Below are 18,473 nucleotides of genomic sequence, written 5' to 3' on the forward strand. Positions count from 1 at the left end.
AAATTACCTAAGTGGGTGAATCTTCTAGTAAAAGGAAAGATTAAAGGGTTGAAGGACTGAAGCTGGGAGAAAATGCATATGGAGAAGTGGGAGGAAGAAGAGCAGCCAGCGGAAGAGACAGAGGCAGTGTAGGTAGGGGAGTATAGTCACTTCAGGCCAGGGAGAACATTTTTCAGAAGCAGGAGAAATGAGTGGACTCAGTGTTCCTTGGTGGTCACCAGACCCAAACTTGAAGGTCAACTGTGAAAAAGCCTTTGGACCCAGCAGTCATAGGGCCTCTGTGAGTGGATGCCTGTATTATAAAGAAAGCCAATGGGTAAGGGGTGTCGAGCAAACAGCTGATGAGACAGTGAGGTTAGGCCTTGAACTCAGCCTGGTGAGCAAGCATGCCCCACCTTGCAATATTGAACATATAAATATTATGGGGAAAGGTTTATGTCAGTCATATGAATCTGATTTCAGAAATGCCTTATTTTCATTTATGATTGGTTAACAACAAAAACCCTTCTATTTATAAATTGCTTTCACATCTCTGACCCATTTGATCCAATAACAATTCTGTAAAGTCAATGTCATTTTTTTCTCCATTTTAAAAATGAGGAAACTGAAGCTTGGAGAGTTTAAAGTGACTTGCTCCATGTTAGACAACCAAAATAAGTGCCAGTGCTAAGATGTTCTTATACTCTTTCTTGCTACCTCCTGAAACCTAATGATGCATAAAAGACTAAAGTCAAGTTGTTGGCAGCTCCATTTCCTTGCCTTTTCCAGTTACTAGAATTTGCCTGCATATCTTGGCTTGTGGTCCCCTTTGTCCATGTCAGAACTAGCACTGATAAGTCAAATTCTTCTCACATCTAATCTCTCTGACTTACCCTTCTGCTTTTTTGGTTCCTTAACCTTGATCACGTCTGCTAAGTCCCTGTTGCAACGTAAAGGAACATAGTCACAGATTCTGAGGATAGAACGGGAAGGACATCTCCTGAGGTGATTATTTTGCCCAACAGGTCCTCAAGTTATGCCACACTATTTTAGTCTTTCATGCTCTTGTTTCTCCTCTTTTTGTGCCGTTCCTGCCCCTTTCAGTCATTGTGAAGACTCAGGACAAACATTACCACTTTCTCTTTTGTCCTTTTGATTCTCTTAGGAGTTCCCCAAACATTTTGATCTTAGGACCTGTAACACTTTTGTGCATTCTGTGTTTAGCTGTCTTCCCCTTATGCTCAAGGGGAAGCTCCTGCCTGAGCTCTTTAGTGCGGGGCCATGTCTGGCTCAACATTCTAACCCAGTGCCTGGCACAGGGCCTGGTAAATGCCTAGTATTTGGTAATATTTGTTAAATGAGCAAAAAACTGCTTCCTGCTGGGAATTTGTCTTAACAATGTGCTAGGATGCAGAAACCCCTTAACCTTAAACCCAGGGGACTTGACCCTGGTCATAAGACTAGCCAGTGGCACTGCTCACTTTAAAACATAAACTTCATGGAGCAAATAATGACTTTTTGCAGATCATTAACTTCCTTGATGTAGCTACTGACCAACTTGTGACCTTGGGGAAAGGTCATGGAGCCTCATTTTTTTCATGTGAATCAGGAGGAGGTAGGACTGTCTGATCACAGAGGCAACAGTACAGGGTTAAAGTAGGCTCTGGAGCTAGACTGCCTATGCGTGCACTTGACACCTGGCCCTGCTTTTTGCCATGCTTCCTGAGTTACTTAGCCTCTCCATACCCCAGGTTCTTTACCTGTAAGACGAGACACTATGATAGCACCTACTTCGTAGGGTTGTTCTGAGGATTACATTTGTTCAATATGTCAAGTGTTTAGCACAGTGGCAAACTCATTAATGCTATTTTGAAATCACCTTTGGGATCTGAAATTTACAATTTGTTTTTTATAAAAGGGAGGGGCCCTAGATAACCTCCTCTTATCTCATTTCTTGCCCCAGACTGGATTATCTTTCTCCATCTCATTCTTTGGATGGTCCTCCCTCTTGCTAACAAGTCTTGCATTTCCCGGAGGCTCCTTTATAGCTCGCCCTTCCTGAGCTGGTTTCCCTAGCTGAGCCTCCAGACCAGTCTGGGCATGGCTCTGTGGGAGCATCTGTGGAATGTACAGGCCGAAAGCAGCAACTCTGCTGTCCTTGCATGAGAGTGGAAGCCTGGTATCCTTGGGCTATTTCTCAGGGCCCGTTCCCTTCTGGTTTGAGAAAACCAAGAAGGTGCACAACATTATCTCAACAGAGCCGGTGCTCTATGTGTCAGTCCCTAATAGAAAATTCCAGGGTCTTAGGTGTTCAGGAGTGAAGCTGCTCTTTTCAGGTCCTGCCTTCCATACAGACTAGCTGTGAGACCTTGAACAAGTTACTTTGCCCAGCTTCAGCTTCTCATTTGTAAAAGGAGAAAAATAGTAGTGGTATTCAATGCATTATCTAGTTATAAGAATTAAATGAGATAATTTATACAAAGCAATAGGTGAGAATTAGAAACTTTTTTCTGTTTCCCAATACTTTTGGATCCATGTCTTTATAGTATAGTCTGTTATTTTGTCTGCAATTGTGTGATTTCCCAATCAATGGAATCCATTTCCAAATGTTAGTACAATTTGAAAGCCAAAGGTACATGCTTTTTTTTTTTTTTTTTTTTGGTTGTAGACACACAGTACCTTTATTTATTTATTTTTATGTGGTGCTGAGGATGGAACCAGAGCCTCACAAGTGTCAGGCAAGTGCTCTACCACTGAGCCACAGCCCCAGCTCCATACATGCTTTTTTTATTTAACTGTTTTGATTGAGCTCGGCAAACATTTATTAATTGTTTCTTCTGTACTTGGCCCTTTTCTGGGACTTGGGAATATAACATGGAGTAAGGTACAGGTTCTGCCCTCAAGACATTTACACTTTTGAGGAGAAAGTGGGCATTTATATATTCTAGATAGGACTGGGGATGTAGTTCAGTGGTAGAGCATTTGTCTAGCCTGCACAAGGTCCTGAGTTCCATCCACAGCACTGCAGAAGTTCAATAAATAAAAACAGTAAGTGCTAAGGTACAGAAATGTGAAAAGGCCAGACAGCATCACTCAAAACAGGAACCTACAATCTACTCACTGTATCTAGGACTCAGTGCATGGAGAAAAAGGTGTGGAAGGACTAAAAGAGGACAATATGGCATAAAGTAAGGCCAAAGAGGTTCTGGACATGCAGAACTTTAATGCTATACTTAGAAATAAACTTGAGAGCAATAGAGAGCCACTGAAGGATTTGGGGGAGTGATATGATTAAATTGTCTTTTTTTTTTTTTTTTAACCACGGATCGAATCCAGGGACTCTCAATCACTGAACCCTAGCCCTTTTTATATTGTATTTAGAGACAGACTTCCTGCATTGCTGTGCTAAGGTGCTAAGTTGCTAAGTTGCCGAGGCTGGCTTTGAACTCACAATCCCCCTGCCTCCATCTCCCAAGCCACTGGGATTACAGGTGCCCAGTTTGAATCGTCTTTAAAAGGTCATTTTGACTTCAGTGTAGAGGTTGAGTTAGAGAGGGCCAGATTGAGGCAGAGATGAACTTTTGTAGTAGACTAGTGGAGAGGTGGTGAAAACCTGAATTAGGGCCATGTAAATGGAGAGGAAGGTGAAAAGGAAGAGGAAAAAATACAGAGACTGGTAAGGAAGTGACTCTGTATGAGTTGGAGTGGTTGAATGAACATAAGGATGACAGAAACAGTGGAGCATTAAGTGATGGATGGGTGGCAGTGCCATCATGTGACAAGAATGGTTGAGTTAGAGATGTTTAGAAGGGGACTGGTTAAATGTTTGGGTCTTATGCACAGTGGGAACCTTTAGCTAGAGATACATAGGTGGAAGTCATCTGCTTGCAGGTAGAGGTTGGGCCATAGGAGTGGATAAGATTACTCAGAGAAGGAAAGAAGAGTAAGGATAGTGCCCAAGGATAGTGCCCAAGCTGGAGCTCAAATAATTAATGGGTGGGGAAAGGATAAGCAGCCAGCAGAGGAGATATAGAGAAGGAAGAAGAGACCCAGTAAACAGGTAGTTCAGAAAGCAGTGGAAAAAAATATTTCAGAAGGAAAAAGGCCAGTGTCTGAAGCCAAGCAGTGTCAGGATGGAGGGAGTCCACTGCATTTGATAAGTGGGACTCTGTTTGAGGGGCTTCTGCATCTTCAGTTTTCATACATATAGCTGGATCAGCAGAGCCTTTCTAGGATAGAGAAAAAAGATAAGGTGAGGATCACATGATGGGAAGGACACATTTAAAGAAACTTAAATGTGTCCCTTCTATAGCAAGCCCCGGCTGTCTAAGATGTTTGTTTGCGTGTAAGCCAGAGCCTAGGTTGAGCGGAACTGTATAGTCCCCCTACTCAGAAGAGACTTCTGTTAATCATTTTATTGTAGGGCTGGGGCTGTAGCTCAGTGGCAGAGCACTTGCCTATCATTTGTGAGGCACTGGGTTTGATCCTCAGCACCACATAAAAATAAATAAAGATATTGAGTCAACTACAACTAAAAAGTAAATATTAAAAAATAAATAAATAAAATAAATAAAAGCATGCTGTCAATCTATAACTTCAAAATTTATTTTAAATAAAAAATTTTAAAAATAATTTTATTATAAATGCTTAAGACTTTCTCTGCATATAAACAAATTAGGTGTTTATATGTATATACCTGTGATTTTTAAAGTCCTTTATATGCTGTGCAACTGTGCTTTAGCTTTTTTTTTTTTTTTTTTTTTTGTGGTGCTGGGGATTGAACCCATGGCCTTGTGCATGTGAGGCAAGCCCTCTACCAACTGAACTATATCCCCAGCCCTGTGCATCCTCTTTTGAGACCTTTTTTTTTTTTTTCACTTAACTGAATGCAGTGATCATCTTTCCATGTTACTACATGTAAAACTATTCCAGTTTTTAATGGTTGTAAAGTGGTTTGTTTAAATGGACCATAAATTTTTTTAACAAATTGAATCCATAATGATGAGGTTGTTTGTATCTTTTCACTACCTGAAACTATATTGGGATGAATATTTTTGTAACATATGTCTTCCCTGTTCACTTTGTCCGAGTGTTGTAGTCAGCTTTTTTGCTGCTGTGAACATAAGGATGAGAGAAACAGGACCAGACCAGTGTAACTATAGAGGAGGAAAGGTTTATTTAGGGGCTCCTGGTTTCAGAGAGGTCTCAATCCACAGATAGCAGACTCCATTCCTCAGGGCTCAAGGTAAGACAGGACATCACATAATGATCAGAAAGCAGAGAGAGACTCCACTTTCCAGATACAACTATATACCCCAAAGCCACGCCCCAATTCCCACTTCATCCAGCCACACCCTACCACTTCAGTTACCACTTAGTTAATCCCTATTAGGGATTAATTCACTGATTGGGTTAAGACTCTTCTAACCCAGTCATTTCTCCTCTGAACTTTCCTGCATTGTTTCACACATGAACTTTTGGGGGACACCTCACATCCAAACCATAACACAGGGTAAGTATAAGCCAATTCCAAGGATTGTGTCCTACTCATCTCTGTCCTCATAATCAGGCACAAAGTAGGTACTCAGTGGGAGTGTTACAATACCTTGAATATAGGTATCTTATGCATTTTTAAATGTTTTTATTTGATTAATTGAATGATTAAACCCAAGACCTCATGTGGTAAGCTTGTGCTCTACCACAGAGCTACATCTCCAGCCCTGATCTTTGCGCTTTTAGCGATCTGTGTGTGTGTGTGTGTGTGTGTGTGAGTGAACAGCACACACACATACACACACACACACACACACACACAATTGCTGAGGGAAGAGTCTCAGCTATATCAAGAGCTGTACCCAGGAAAGGAAAATATCAGTAGTGATTTCTGCTTTGAAATGATGTGTGTTTCAAAAGCAGTCTCCTCAGCATTATCATCTAAGAAATACCTTTAGATGTCTCTAATGAATGCTCTGCATTGCTCTTCCTCATCTTCCTGTTTATGGTGAGTATTGATTTACTCCTTTCCCTGCTCAATAGAAAATCCAGATAAAAATCCTTTCCAAATAAATGGTTACAGTGAGAAGTTAAAGACTCTTAATATTCTGTTACCCCTATCTTTCCTTCAACATTACTTTTTTTTTTTTCTTTTTTTAACCTCCAGGATTCTCTTTAAACTTTTAAGCAGTGATAGTTACTTGTTCAAGCCCCCCATGACCAGTCCCTGGCTAGTACCCAGCACAAATATTCTTCAGGAAGTGTGTGGAGAGTAAAGGAAGCGAATAGTGTTGGGCTATATAGTTGGCATAATTGGAGAAATTTTGTTTTGACCGTTTTCCCAAATTAAATATAAATGTTTGCCTTCCTTTTAATTATTATTGCTTTATATATGTTCAGATATCTTATAAGGCTATTTGTACCTGGGAAACTCCTCTTTTTCATACTCTTGCCTAGTTATCCTTCTAAAATAAGTCTAAAACTTTTGGTTGTATCTAACAAAAATAATCATTGAGATTACAAATTAATTTCTATCGTGGTTTTTTTGTGCTTATCTTTCATCTAATTATATGGTATATTTTCCCCTTTATTAGATCTTGTTAGGTGCATCTAGTAAAACAACAAGCTACTCTTCTTCCTTCTCCTGCCACTGTGCTCACTGCTGGAGATACAAAGATAAATGTGTCACAGTTCTTTCCCTCAAGAAGCTCTCTTCAGTGATTATCTGATAACTGATCAGATAATTACAACTAACTATTGTATTTATTGTAATTCTTGTGATAAGCAGAAGCAAAGGGGCGAAGAGAGCACAGAGCAGGGGTCCCAACCAGGATCAGGGCTAGTAGGGGAGACTCCTGATAGGAGACCCCTGAGTGGGTCTGAAAGCCTGATGGAAGTGAGCCAGATGCAGAGGGAAGAGAGTGTTCCAAATAGACAGAATGTTCATTGGGATGTGAATTCAAAACTAAAGAGAAGAAAAAATATTTAAGAGATTTAGGAACTACTGAAGGATTTAAGTACAGGTGTGAAATGGTCAAATTTGTGTTTTGAGAAAGAAAATAGTAAAATTAAATGAAGGCCTCTCTAACTGCAGGAAGATGGCATTAACAGGTTCCAAACCTAGCCAGAGAGGCCAGTCAGGAGGCCTTTGTGGTCACCTGGAGGCAGTGTGCCCCAAGGCAAGGGCACTGGTTTTAGGAATGGAGCAAAGGAAGCATCCAGAGCTGTTAAGGAGGTAGGCACCACTTTCATTAATGTGTTACTAATACGGTTTTTACTAGCTTAGGCAGGATTTTTTTTGCCTATTGGATTCTAGCTGGTTATTGCTGCCTTAAGAAAGCTCTTGATTTTCAAACATATATTTGTCTTGAATTCTTTCTTTTTCTGAAATTTTAATTCCTGTGTTTAGTTGATTTCCTTGGCTTTTTCTGCATATTTATTCTTATAGGTAGTTTTGCATATTGATATGTTTGACCCTTCCCCCTTTCTTCCATTTTTATTATGACAATCTGAAACATACACAAAAATAAAGTAAAATACGAGAACAAAATTCCATATGCCCTTTGGCCTCTCTTCATCTTTCTCTGTTTTGCTTTTGTGGTGTTTGCCAGATCTTTTGTCATTTTAGCTCAGTGTACTTGAGTATGCATCTCTAAAAAAGTGTGAATATTTTCTCAGTTCACAACAGTGCCACTTTCTTGTTAACAAAATTAGCAATAATTCCTGAATATAATTTAATTTCTGGTACACATTCATATTTTTGTTTATCTCAAAGTAGTTGGTTTTTTATGATGGAATCACATATCACATTTGGTAGTTCAGACTCAGTCCTTAACCCTACCCACCTTTTTTTTTCAGTTGTAGTTGGACACAATACCTTTATTTTTTTAAATGTTTTTTCAGTTATTGATGGACCATTATTTTATTTATGTATATGTGGTACTGAGCATCAAACCCAGTGCGTCACACATGCTAGGCAAGCACTTTACTACTGAGCTACAACCCCCGCCCACCTTTTATTTTATTTATTTATTTTTATGTGATGCTGAGGGTTAAACCCAGCGCCTTGCCCATGCTAGGCAGGCACTCTACCACTGAGCCATAACCGCAGCCCCCTACCCACCTTTTTTAAATGTTGAAGAAACTGTGTCTGTTATCTTGTAGATTATCCCACATTCTGAATTTGTCTCTATTTCTTCATACTATAATTTAATTTAACTTTTTTTTAGGTACCAGGGATTGAACCCACAAGTATTTAACCACTGAGCCACATCCCCAGCCCTTTTACTTATTTATTTATTTTTGAGACAGGGTCTTGCTAAGTGGCTTAAGGCCTCAGCCTCCTGAGTTGCTGGGGTATAACTTGCACCACCACCCCTGGCTCTTATTCTTTTTAAGAATCTATTGATGATGCTTCTAGTTTATGACTTTTTCTGTCAACAAATCTGATTCTCTCCATTAATGAAACCAGCCTTTATGAAAACCGTCTCATTTACACAAGACCCTTCACATCCTTAGGTATGTAAGTGACTGTCAGTGCCACACGTCAGACCATCTAGTTCTGTGCTTTTCAGAAATAGATACAACTACCTCTCCTTTGTTTTTTCTCCTCCTTTTCCAGGTCACACTGTGAACAAGATGCGTAAACATGCAGATTCAGAGGTGGCTTCTCTTGCCAAAGAAGTTTACACTGAGTGGAAAACCTTCATTGAAAAACATTCGGATAGACCTTCTATTGAAGTTCGAAGTGATCCCAAAACTGAGTCACTTAGGAAAAATGCCCAGAAATTACTCTCAGAAGCCTTGGAATTAAAGGTAAAGTTCTAATTGGAATGTGATTGCTAGGAGCTCTTGCTTAAATAAGCCCTAAGTTTTCATGAGCTTTCATAGACTTAATGCTGTGACCTTGTTCTAACAGATAACTCTAAGGATTCTAGATTTATAAGCATTCTGGGAAATAGTGTTGTAAGAATGTGGGCTTTGGAATTAGCAAGACCTAGGTTGAAACCCTGGGTGTCATACTTCGAGTCATGATGCCTTAGGCAAATTTCTTAACATTTCTGAAACTTGCTTTCTTTTTCTAAAAAAAGAGAATTACAATTCCTACCACTGACATGGTTATTGGGAAAGTTAAATGAACCATTTATACAAAGGAATAGTATCTAGTGCCTGCTGATTACAAGTCACTTAATGAATATTGGTTCCTTCCCATTTAAAATTCTTTCCCTTCCCAGTGAAGTAAAAATTCTGAGATGGCCTGTGTTTTGGAATATCAATGACAAAAGAAAGAGCTATCTACTGAGTTGGGGGCGGGTGGCACACACTTGTAATTCCATTGGCTCGGGAGACTGAGACAGGAGAATCACGAGTTCAAAGCAGCCTCAGCAATTTAGTGAGGCCCTAAGCAACTTAGCAAGACCCTGTCTCTAAATAGAATATAAAAAAAGCTGGGGATGTGGCTCAGTGGTTAAGCACCCCTGGTTCAATCCCTGATACAAAACAAAACAACAAAACAAAAAAAGTTGTCTATTGAGAAAACTCTGCTCTCCCATTTTTGTTACCCCCCCTACTTTTAATTCTTTTTTAAAATATTTATTTATGTATTTATTTTAGTTTTTGGCGGACACAATATCTTTGTTTTTATGTGGTGCTGAGGATCGAACCCGAGGCATGCACACACATGCCAGGCGAGCGCGCTACCGCTTGATCCACATCTCCAGCCCCCCTACTTTTAATTCTAAGGCATAAAATCAATTGCATAAATATATTCCCTATCATCTTCATAGCCAGAAGTTGAGATGATATTAATGGTTTGAAGTATACCTACTGGAAGAATTTTTGCTCATTTATAATGGTATTAATTATCACCAAACAATAAATCTTGCAAGCTAATTAATACTCTGGAAAAATCAGATATATAACATTGTTATGATTTGAATCAGAAACATCTCTCAAATTCTGATGTGTTGAATTCAGGCTTGGGTACCCAGTACAGCAATGATTAGAGATGGAGTATTTGGGAAGTGGTTGGATCATGAGGACTCTGATTTCTTCAATGGATTAATCCATTGATGAAATCATAATTGAATAGAGTTCTAGGAGGTGGTAGAAACTGTAGAAGGTGAGGCCTAGTGGGAGGAAGTAGGTCACTAGAAGCATGCCCTGGAAAGGTATATCTTATCCCTGGCTTCTTCTTTAGACTTTGTTTCCTCGCTGCTATGAGGTGAGCTGCTTTGCTCTTCTCATCATTCTGCCCTGATGCTCTGCTTCATCCCAAGCCCAGAAGCAGTGGAGCCAGCTAACCATGGACTGAAACCTTTGAAACTGTGAGCCAAAATAAAGATTTCTCCTCCAAGTTGATTTTGTCAGGTATTTTGTCATAGTGACAGAAAGCTAAATAAGCAGGGGCTGGGGATGTGGCTCAAGCGGTAGCGCGCTCGCCTGGCGTGCCTGCGGCCCGGGTTCGATCCTCAGCACCACATACCAACAAAGATGTTGTGTCCGCCAATAACTGAAAAATAAATATTAAAATTCTCTCTCTCTCCTCTTTCTCTCCCTCTCTCACTCTCTCTTAAAAAAAAAAAAAGAAAGCTAAATAAGCAAAAACATCTATATTTTTCTTCTTCCCAGGATATCCCAGGCTCTCCTTATTAAAATATCCTTAAAGAATAATTAAATTATTTTTAATAAAGGAAGGAATTTAGAAGTCTTGCTGAAGTGTTAGATCTATTACTACATTGTCAAAAAATTTTTTTTCTTTTTAACCTTACCACTTCTATCTGAATTCTTATCTACAAAAGAAGAGTAGGTGGACTTGTGATATATTATTTACTTTTTGAAAAGAAGATTTTAGTTTAAAAAAGAAAACTTAGAATAGAAAATGAGAAAACTGTAGAAAGCAGGGAAAAATCTCCATTGAACCTACCACCCAGGCATAATCTTAACATTTTGGTGCATTTCCTTTTTCAGTAAAAATTACTATAGCTTTTTAAATGAATGCTGGGCAAATTATTATTAGAGCAAATTATATGCCAAACATTCTGTAAGATTTTTATTGATTATTTAAATAACATTGCATAAAATTGACATGATTATTTACATTTGTGCTTTCTCTTCAATCTTGATCAATTTCAATTAATGTCATTTTATATATCCTTTTCTATATATCTTAATTTTTTCATGTTTATAATTTTTAATGTCTATCTGATGGTGCAGGGAATTGCTATTTAGTAAGTTTGCTTAACTTCTTTTAAATGAAGCTTCAGTATGAATATTGGAAGAGAGAAAAACATATGTAGGTTATAAGTAACTTTCCAGAGTATCGATTAGCCAACAGACGTGCTATTTTAAATAAAATTCATTTTTTAAATAAGCCAAAATTATTGTAGAAACATACAGTGTGGGTATATAATATGTAGTTAATGTGGTGGTAAATACCAGTTCCCTGTGGTATCTTTTTAAGTAAATGATAATAACGAAGCTATGCTTGTAAGGATTAATGAGCAGTTTGCCTGCTATATTAAACTCCATAATAATTATCCTTTTAGTTTATCCATTAATTATCCTTTAAATGGCACATCAAGTGGTAAGCACTCAAGTGTTACAAAGCAAAGTTAAAAAAGTGATACATTCGTTAGTGCTTTCCATCGTAATTGGAAAAAATATCAGATTAAGCATAGCTGAATGGTTTTGTTCCCAAAGAGTAAATTTTAAAAATTAAAAGTATGCATCTTACTGCCTTCCTTGGCCAAAAGAAAAAAAAATCAATCTGTTTTTCTTGCATAAATAGCATTTGATGGTATTTTTGTTCGTTTGGGATGTAAGAAAATGTAAATACAAACACTTTTTTGTAGGGTTAACCCTAGCACCTATCATCATGAGACATTTCCATATTAGGGTAAATCAATGAACCATCTAATCCAGTATCTGGTCTTTGACAGTAATCAATGTGGAGTGCATTCAAATCAGACACCAGGCAATAGTAGTAAAACCATTGGGTAAATTATTGGCCCAGTGACTGAAAAGCTTTTACAATTTGATCCTAGCATGTGTTTTTGTAAATACTAAATCTACTCATTATATTCTTTGTAGAAAAAGATGTTTCCATGTTGTTTCAGTTATATCCTTTAATAGTGAAAGTCAGAAATGAAGAATATACACACAGCCAAAAGATTCATCTCTTTACTACCCTTCAGACCTTGCTTTCTAGATTCATGGATTATTTTCTTGTTCTTGGAATAATGGAATAGATGAATAAAAACTCCATCGTTCAAATCCAAGCTCTATTCCCCTTTACTATCTCCCTTCCAGATCTTCTTTGTTCTTCTCCGTCTTTTAGATCTTTCCTCATATGAACATCCCCTGTGGTGTCATTCTCTTACTTCCCCTTCCTCATTATCCACTCTCCTTCCTACCTCACGTCCTGTGATCATTTTCCTATTATGTCATTAAAAAAAATGAACCTGATTCTCAAAGTGAGCCTGTATCATTAAGAGTTATGAAACACTGGCTGGTTGGCTCAGTTGGTTGTTAGATGGTGCTAATGAGATCCAGGTCAGGGGTACATTCTCATATGGGACTGTTAGTTTTTTTCTTTGTTTAATGGCCTCAGGCTGCACCCTTGGCTTTGACCAGCTCTCTCATAAATGTATTCAAGTGGTCAAAAAGAAGTGTGAGTTGATACATACAAATCCGATCACGCTATCAGAAAACCCACACAAAGTTTGCTTCTTGTGGATGTTCGATTCATTGAATGTTTAGTGGGATTCTACTAGGTGTCAGGGGAAAATACAACATAAATGAGCTACAGTCCCTCTCCTAGGAAAGCTTGCTATCTCCTGGGCTGGGGTTCCATCCCCAGTAACAGAGAGAGAGAGAGAGAGAGAGAGAGAGAGAAGTGCTAGCTTACCATCTTTTGAATGAGAGTCTGTAAATAACAAACAGAAATATGAGGCAGTCTGAAGTAGTGGTGTAAGCCCAGCAAGGGATATAGACATACAAAGTATGGAAATGTTAACTCTGGTGTAAGAATCTGGGAAGGATTTTGCTAACTAGAAAACACATAATAAAAAGATATTCATCTGCTATGTATGATGTTATTGAGAGGGCAGGAGAGGAGGTAGGTATACATGGGGAAGAAGCACATTCATTTAACAAATATTTATTGAACACTTCCTATGGTTAACAAAAGAAGACCTTGTTTCCTTGCATTTATAGAGCTTACAGATGTGGCAAACATCATAATTGATGATGGCACCATTTCCCACCAGATCTATTCCCTGGTGAAGAAGAGCCCTAGGTGGTCATGTTTTATATCTTCCCCAGCTAAAGCCAGTTTGCCCAGGATTAGACATCTGAATTACACACGCTCCACACACACACACAAATAGATAAGGAAGGCACGTCAGATTCTCTGTCTCCAAGAAACGGGAACTAGGAAATACCAAGAAAACATCAGTGCAAGTATTGAAACAGAAGAGATGTTGGAGGAGTTATGAGGAAGCAGAAGGTGTGGGTAGAGATGTGTAGCATAAGAGGAGAGAACCAGGCGGTTAAAATTGGTAGTGAGTAAGACCCAGGGAGAGGAGCAAAAATGTGTGAGAGAGACCAGGCAGAGGATGAGAGAGAGAAATATTGCTAAATACAGCAAATCGCTAGATCTCTTCTAGGGTTTCTGTTCCCATTCCCATTTCTACAGATGTATCTCATAGCAAAATCTCTTTTTCTCAGGGTCTCAGTGAAACTGATCCTTTTATCCAAAAGGGTTTACTTACCTAAAGCACCAAGTTAGGACCCATTGGAAAGGGGTTATCAACTTGGGCAAGTTTGGATTACCCAAGGCTGTTACAAGATAGGCCTTCTTCACTTTGTGCAATGAATTTCTTATACACAATGGTGCAGGATGAATAATTTTCCTTTATGACTTATATTTTAATATCACAAACATTTTTCTGCATTTCTTCATTTCATTGTCCCTCATTTAGCAAGAGGCATGCTTGAGAATTGTTAGATACTGCCTATTCCCATCACACCGTGGGCCTAGCTCCTGTCAAGCTGCGCCAGGCACTCTCTGTACATTCCATCTCCTTTCTAGGCTGTGGCTTCCTAGAGGGGAGGGGTCAGATCTTTTATATGCTGTTTCTCCAAGAACCAGCCAGACTCAGAGTACCAGCTCTATTTGCTGGATTAAGACATATGGGCAGCAAGTTATGTGAATTCCAAGGCACTCTCAGATTTGGGTTTGTTTTTTTATAATAGCACAATTTGATGGAATGGCTATGACTTTCTTTTATAAACACACAGACTCTTCTTCCTTTATAAGCATGCCCCCTTTTTTTTTTAAAGAGAGAGTGAGAGAGAGAGAAAGAGAATTTTTAATATTTATTTTTTAGTTCTCGGCGGACACAACATCTTTGTTGGTATGCGGTGCTGAGGATCGAACCCGGGCCGCACGCATGCCAGGTGAGCGCGCTACCGCTTGAGCCACATCCCCAGCCCAGCATGCCCCTTTTTTAAAGAAAGATTTTCTTACCTGTTAAACTAAGTGAATCTCTAAATATTTGGTGAGTAACCAGCCTCATACTAGAACAGGAGCCTCTCTGGAAAATGCTATGGGTCAAATGCTGGGCAGCTAGGCAGCCACCTTGCCAGCCTCCCAATGTAGTCTGTTACCAGGGCTGTTTCAGGCCAGGGACTCACTAGTGCATCGTCTACTCAGGAACCCTTGACTTGAAAAACTTGAGCACTGTGGGTTCTAGAGAGCCATGGTGGCAAGTCCACTCCCTCCAGCCCAGACCTAGAAGGTAATCAGCCAGCCACTGGGACCACAGGCTTTCATGAGCATCTTTTGCCTAGTAGACCTCAGCTTATGTCTGGGCCTGACAGCATTCATATTCTGTCTCACTCTCTTTCTCTCTCAGTCCTATTCTGCTCCCTGTTTGGTTCTTGTATCTTCAGAGTTTCTCTTTTTCTTCCTTCTGTGTCTGTCTCGCATATTAGGACATGTTATCAAATATCAGATAGGACTTTTTATTTTTGGTGTCTCTTTCTTTGTTTTTCCTCTTGTGTGTATGATGTGTGTGTGTGTATATATTTTATGTATACACACACACACACACACACACACATATTTTAGTTGTAGATGGACACAATACCTTTAGTTTGTTTATTTATTTTTATGTAGTGCTGAGGATCAACCTCAGTGCCTCATACATGCCAGGCAAGTGCTCTGCCACTGAGCCACAACCGCTGCACCCCTTTTTTTAAAAATTATTTTAGTTGTAGTTGGACACAATACTTTTATTTATTTATTTTTAGGTGGTGCTGAGGATTGAACCCAGGCCTCTCACGTGCTAGGCGAGTGCTCTGCCACTAAGCCACAACCCCAGCCCCTCAGCCCTTTTTATTTGATTTTGAGATAGGGTCGCACTAATTTGTCCAGGATGGCCTTAAGCTTACAATCCTCCTGCCTGAGCCTCCTAAGTAGCTGGGATTACAGGTGTGTACCACCACACCAGGGCTTTTTCCTTTTTATCCTTTTTACATAGAAGTATAGGATATACAGAACAGTGTGTGTCGGCTCACTGAACTGATCACAAAGCAAACACCCACTTCACCTGGCCAGATCCTAGAATCCTTCAGTTTAGGAAAAACATCATTTCCTCCTGAAGCCAGGTGCTACCCTTCTGAGTGAGGTGACTTCTCTGTGGTTGTGCTCCTCGGCATTCATTCCCACCGCCTTTCCTAGCACTCAGTACCCTAATGATCCCCGTTCACCACCTGTTTCTCTTATTGCCTTTTCTCCTCATGGCCATAAAAGCTGTGCCTACCCTAGTCACTGCTGTTCCTCAACCCAAGCAAGAGCCTGGCACGTCATAGATGCTGAATAAATATTCAAATAAATGCCTAGCAGGAAGGGAAGGAATAAAGGGGAAAGAGGGAGTAAGAAAAATTTGTTCCTCTTTTCAAAGAACTTACTACCAGGGGAGACAAACTCAAAACATAGATTATTATAACATTATGATAATGACCAAGGGAAGCTCAGGACATAGTGGTAGCCTGAAGAACTTTCAGTCCTTTGTGCTAGGGTTTTTGTTGGTTTCTCCATGGGTGTATGTTTGCCTAAGCTTTGACGTAAAAACACGAGTGTTTCCTGAGGAAAGGTGTGTCTTCTAAGGGAACGTGCACTGGTGCCGTGGCGTAGAGGAGCATGAAAACAGCTAGAGCGCTTAGGCCAGGGACGATGGGGAGGGAGATGGGCTGGGGGTCTCTGACCAGCAGCCTCACCTGGCCTGGATCTAGACCATGTGGACATAATTCCAGACCCGGTCTGCTTTGATTAGGTCTGTGACCTCAGGGTGGCCTGAGTATGAGCCAGACCACCCCAGAATTGCTCCAGGTCCCATCGCCTAGGCCTGTTCTGCTTAATTGAATCTGCATGGGTCTCAGAACGTTGAAGGGGCCACTGGTTGCCAAAAGGGGAGGACCGTGAACTTTGCAGTCAAGGTCTAGGGCAGAGTTCCAGCTCTGTCTCTCAGTAGCTGTACAGTCTTGATCTTTTACCTTTGAACCTGTTTCCTTATCTATAGAATGTGATAATAAGAGTTATGAGCATTAGATGGGAAAAGTGATTTATAAACTGCCTCATGCACAGTTTAGGATCCAGACCCAGTGTTTCTAAAATGCTGTAAGGGGTTAAAAGGCCCTTTAAAAACAAAAAGAAGCATGAACTGCTCCACTGATTTATTATCCTTGGACTTCGTTTCCTGGTTGGTGAAGTACAGGGCCCAGTACCCGTTGCTTAGTTCAAGCCAGTTTCCTGTTATAATGGCAAATATTACCACCCGGCAGGGGTTGTGAATGAGGTCCCTGTCACAAAGCACATGGCCTTGTTCCTTAATTGCCAGGGTGGAATTAATTTGCTCTTCCTGTTTCTCTTGTGACAGGAAGTAGATGTCCTTGAATTTCAGTTGATTAATGGAGGCCTCGAGCAGAGTGCTGCAGCCTCTCTTACTTTTAATCCTTATGCAATGCAAGGCTCTAATTTGATAATTTTGCTGTTTTTTAGATGGATCACCTACTGGTTGAAAATATTGAGCGGGAAACGTTTCATCTCTGCTCCCGCCTCATTAACGGGCCATACCGGCGGACGGTGAGAGCTCTGGTCTTCACATTAAAGCACCGAGCTGAAATCCGGGAGCAGGTGAAGAACGGCTCGCTGCCCGTCGGCACGTTTGTACAGACCCACAAAAAGTGACCCGAGGACGGATCCAACCCTGGGCTGGGCAGAGAGGAAAATGGGCCTCTCTCTGCCATTCAAAGACTCTTTTGAGTCTGGGTGATGGCTGGTGCTGGCTGTGCTAAATTTTCCCATGGTGCCATTCCTTCAGACAGAGGATGCGGGGAGCCCTGGGAGACAGGCCTGCGGGAACCTGCTTCATTAGCCACCGCGCGCTGGTGCTGCCTAACAGGATGCACGCAGGCTGTCACTAGGAAGCGCCATACGATTGCCATCACCCAACACAGTGAAAGGGTGACGGATTTCACTGTGAGCATGCCAAGGACACCTCTAAACTTCCCCCATGTCAGGCAGATGAAGTTAACACTTTATTTCGCCACCCTGCAGGTAACTGAAACTCAATTACCGCTGCTGCTCACTCGGTTCCATCCCCCTGAGTTTAGACAGCTCCGGTGCCTCTCAGAACTCCCTGTCTGTTCTCTTTGCTCTACCCCAGGGGTGAGCCTGCCAGAGCCCGCCGACCAGCCCTGCTTTCCAGAGCTCACTTATCTGAACGGTTCAGCTCTCTCTGGAAGACCTTCTGTGTGGGTCTCCGGAGCCCCCATGCTGAGGCCTCTAATGAGCAACTGGCCCGAAGCCTCCCCACACCTCGGGGTTTATTTGAATACGCTGGCTCTGGTTTAGGGCTCTGTAGAACATACATAATGAAATTTCTTCTGCAATGAATTACTGTGGTAAGAAAAAAAATGCATATTTTTTAAAAAGTGAAATACCTATGTACAGGCCTGCTCAAAGAATGATGTAAATGATATTTGCCTTTTTAAAAGTACTATTAAACTGAGACTTGTGTTCTAAAACAAAAGGTGTGGTTTCCTCACTGAAGAGTGTTCTGGGTTGCGAAGGAGTACAGTTGGTAAAATTAAAGAATGGCAGGATGAGAATTTGAGAGAAGGGATAAGACCCAAGGAAAGCTTTTCAGACTAGGGGAGACAGGTGCATGTCTGCAGTCTGAAAGGAAGGAGCCAATTACAAGGGGGAGATTTAAAATTAAAGAAAAAAGGGATGGGTTGGAAAGCGAGGACAGAAGGAAGGGCTAATGTCTACCCAAATGCCTGGCGCTTTTCCTTAGAGGATTTATTGACATGCATCTTTATATATATAATCTTTGAAAACCCTGTTAATTCCATTGTGTTTGGTGGGTATTGTTCCAGTCTTTTAGATTTGTTCACTACTGAGCAACGTTTACCGGGTGCCCATTCCGTGG

The 18,473-nt window shown here is 40.5% G+C and overlaps 1 protein-coding gene across 9 annotated transcripts in view; it reads left to right on the forward strand.

Annotated features, from left to right (window-relative positions):
- Tceanc2 (transcription elongation factor A N-terminal and central domain containing 2) overlaps positions 1-18,071 on the forward strand; it is a 37,806-nt gene extending 19,735 nt beyond the window's left edge. For 7 of the 9 annotated variants that reach the window (XM_021726829.3, XM_040288718.2, XM_078026308.1 and 4 more), the window contains exons 4-5: positions 8,594-8,787; positions 17,039-18,071. In XM_021726829.3, coding sequence (XP_021582504.2) covers positions 8,594-8,787; positions 17,039-17,227 — 383 coding nt within the window. In that variant the 3' untranslated portion in view covers positions 17,228-18,071. Of the gene's footprint in view, positions 1-8,593; positions 8,788-10,171; positions 10,299-14,363; positions 14,434-17,038 lie in introns of all 9 variants that reach the window. The other 2 variants (XR_013427791.1, XM_078026309.1) reach the window with 2 other exon arrangements.
- Positions 18,072-18,473: the final 402 nt, after the last annotated feature.

This window comes from Ictidomys tridecemlineatus, chromosome 11 (assembly GCF_052094955.1).
Source record: "Ictidomys tridecemlineatus isolate mIctTri1 chromosome 11, mIctTri1.hap1, whole genome shotgun sequence".
NCBI lineage: Eukaryota > Metazoa > Chordata > Mammalia > Rodentia > Sciuridae > Ictidomys > Ictidomys tridecemlineatus.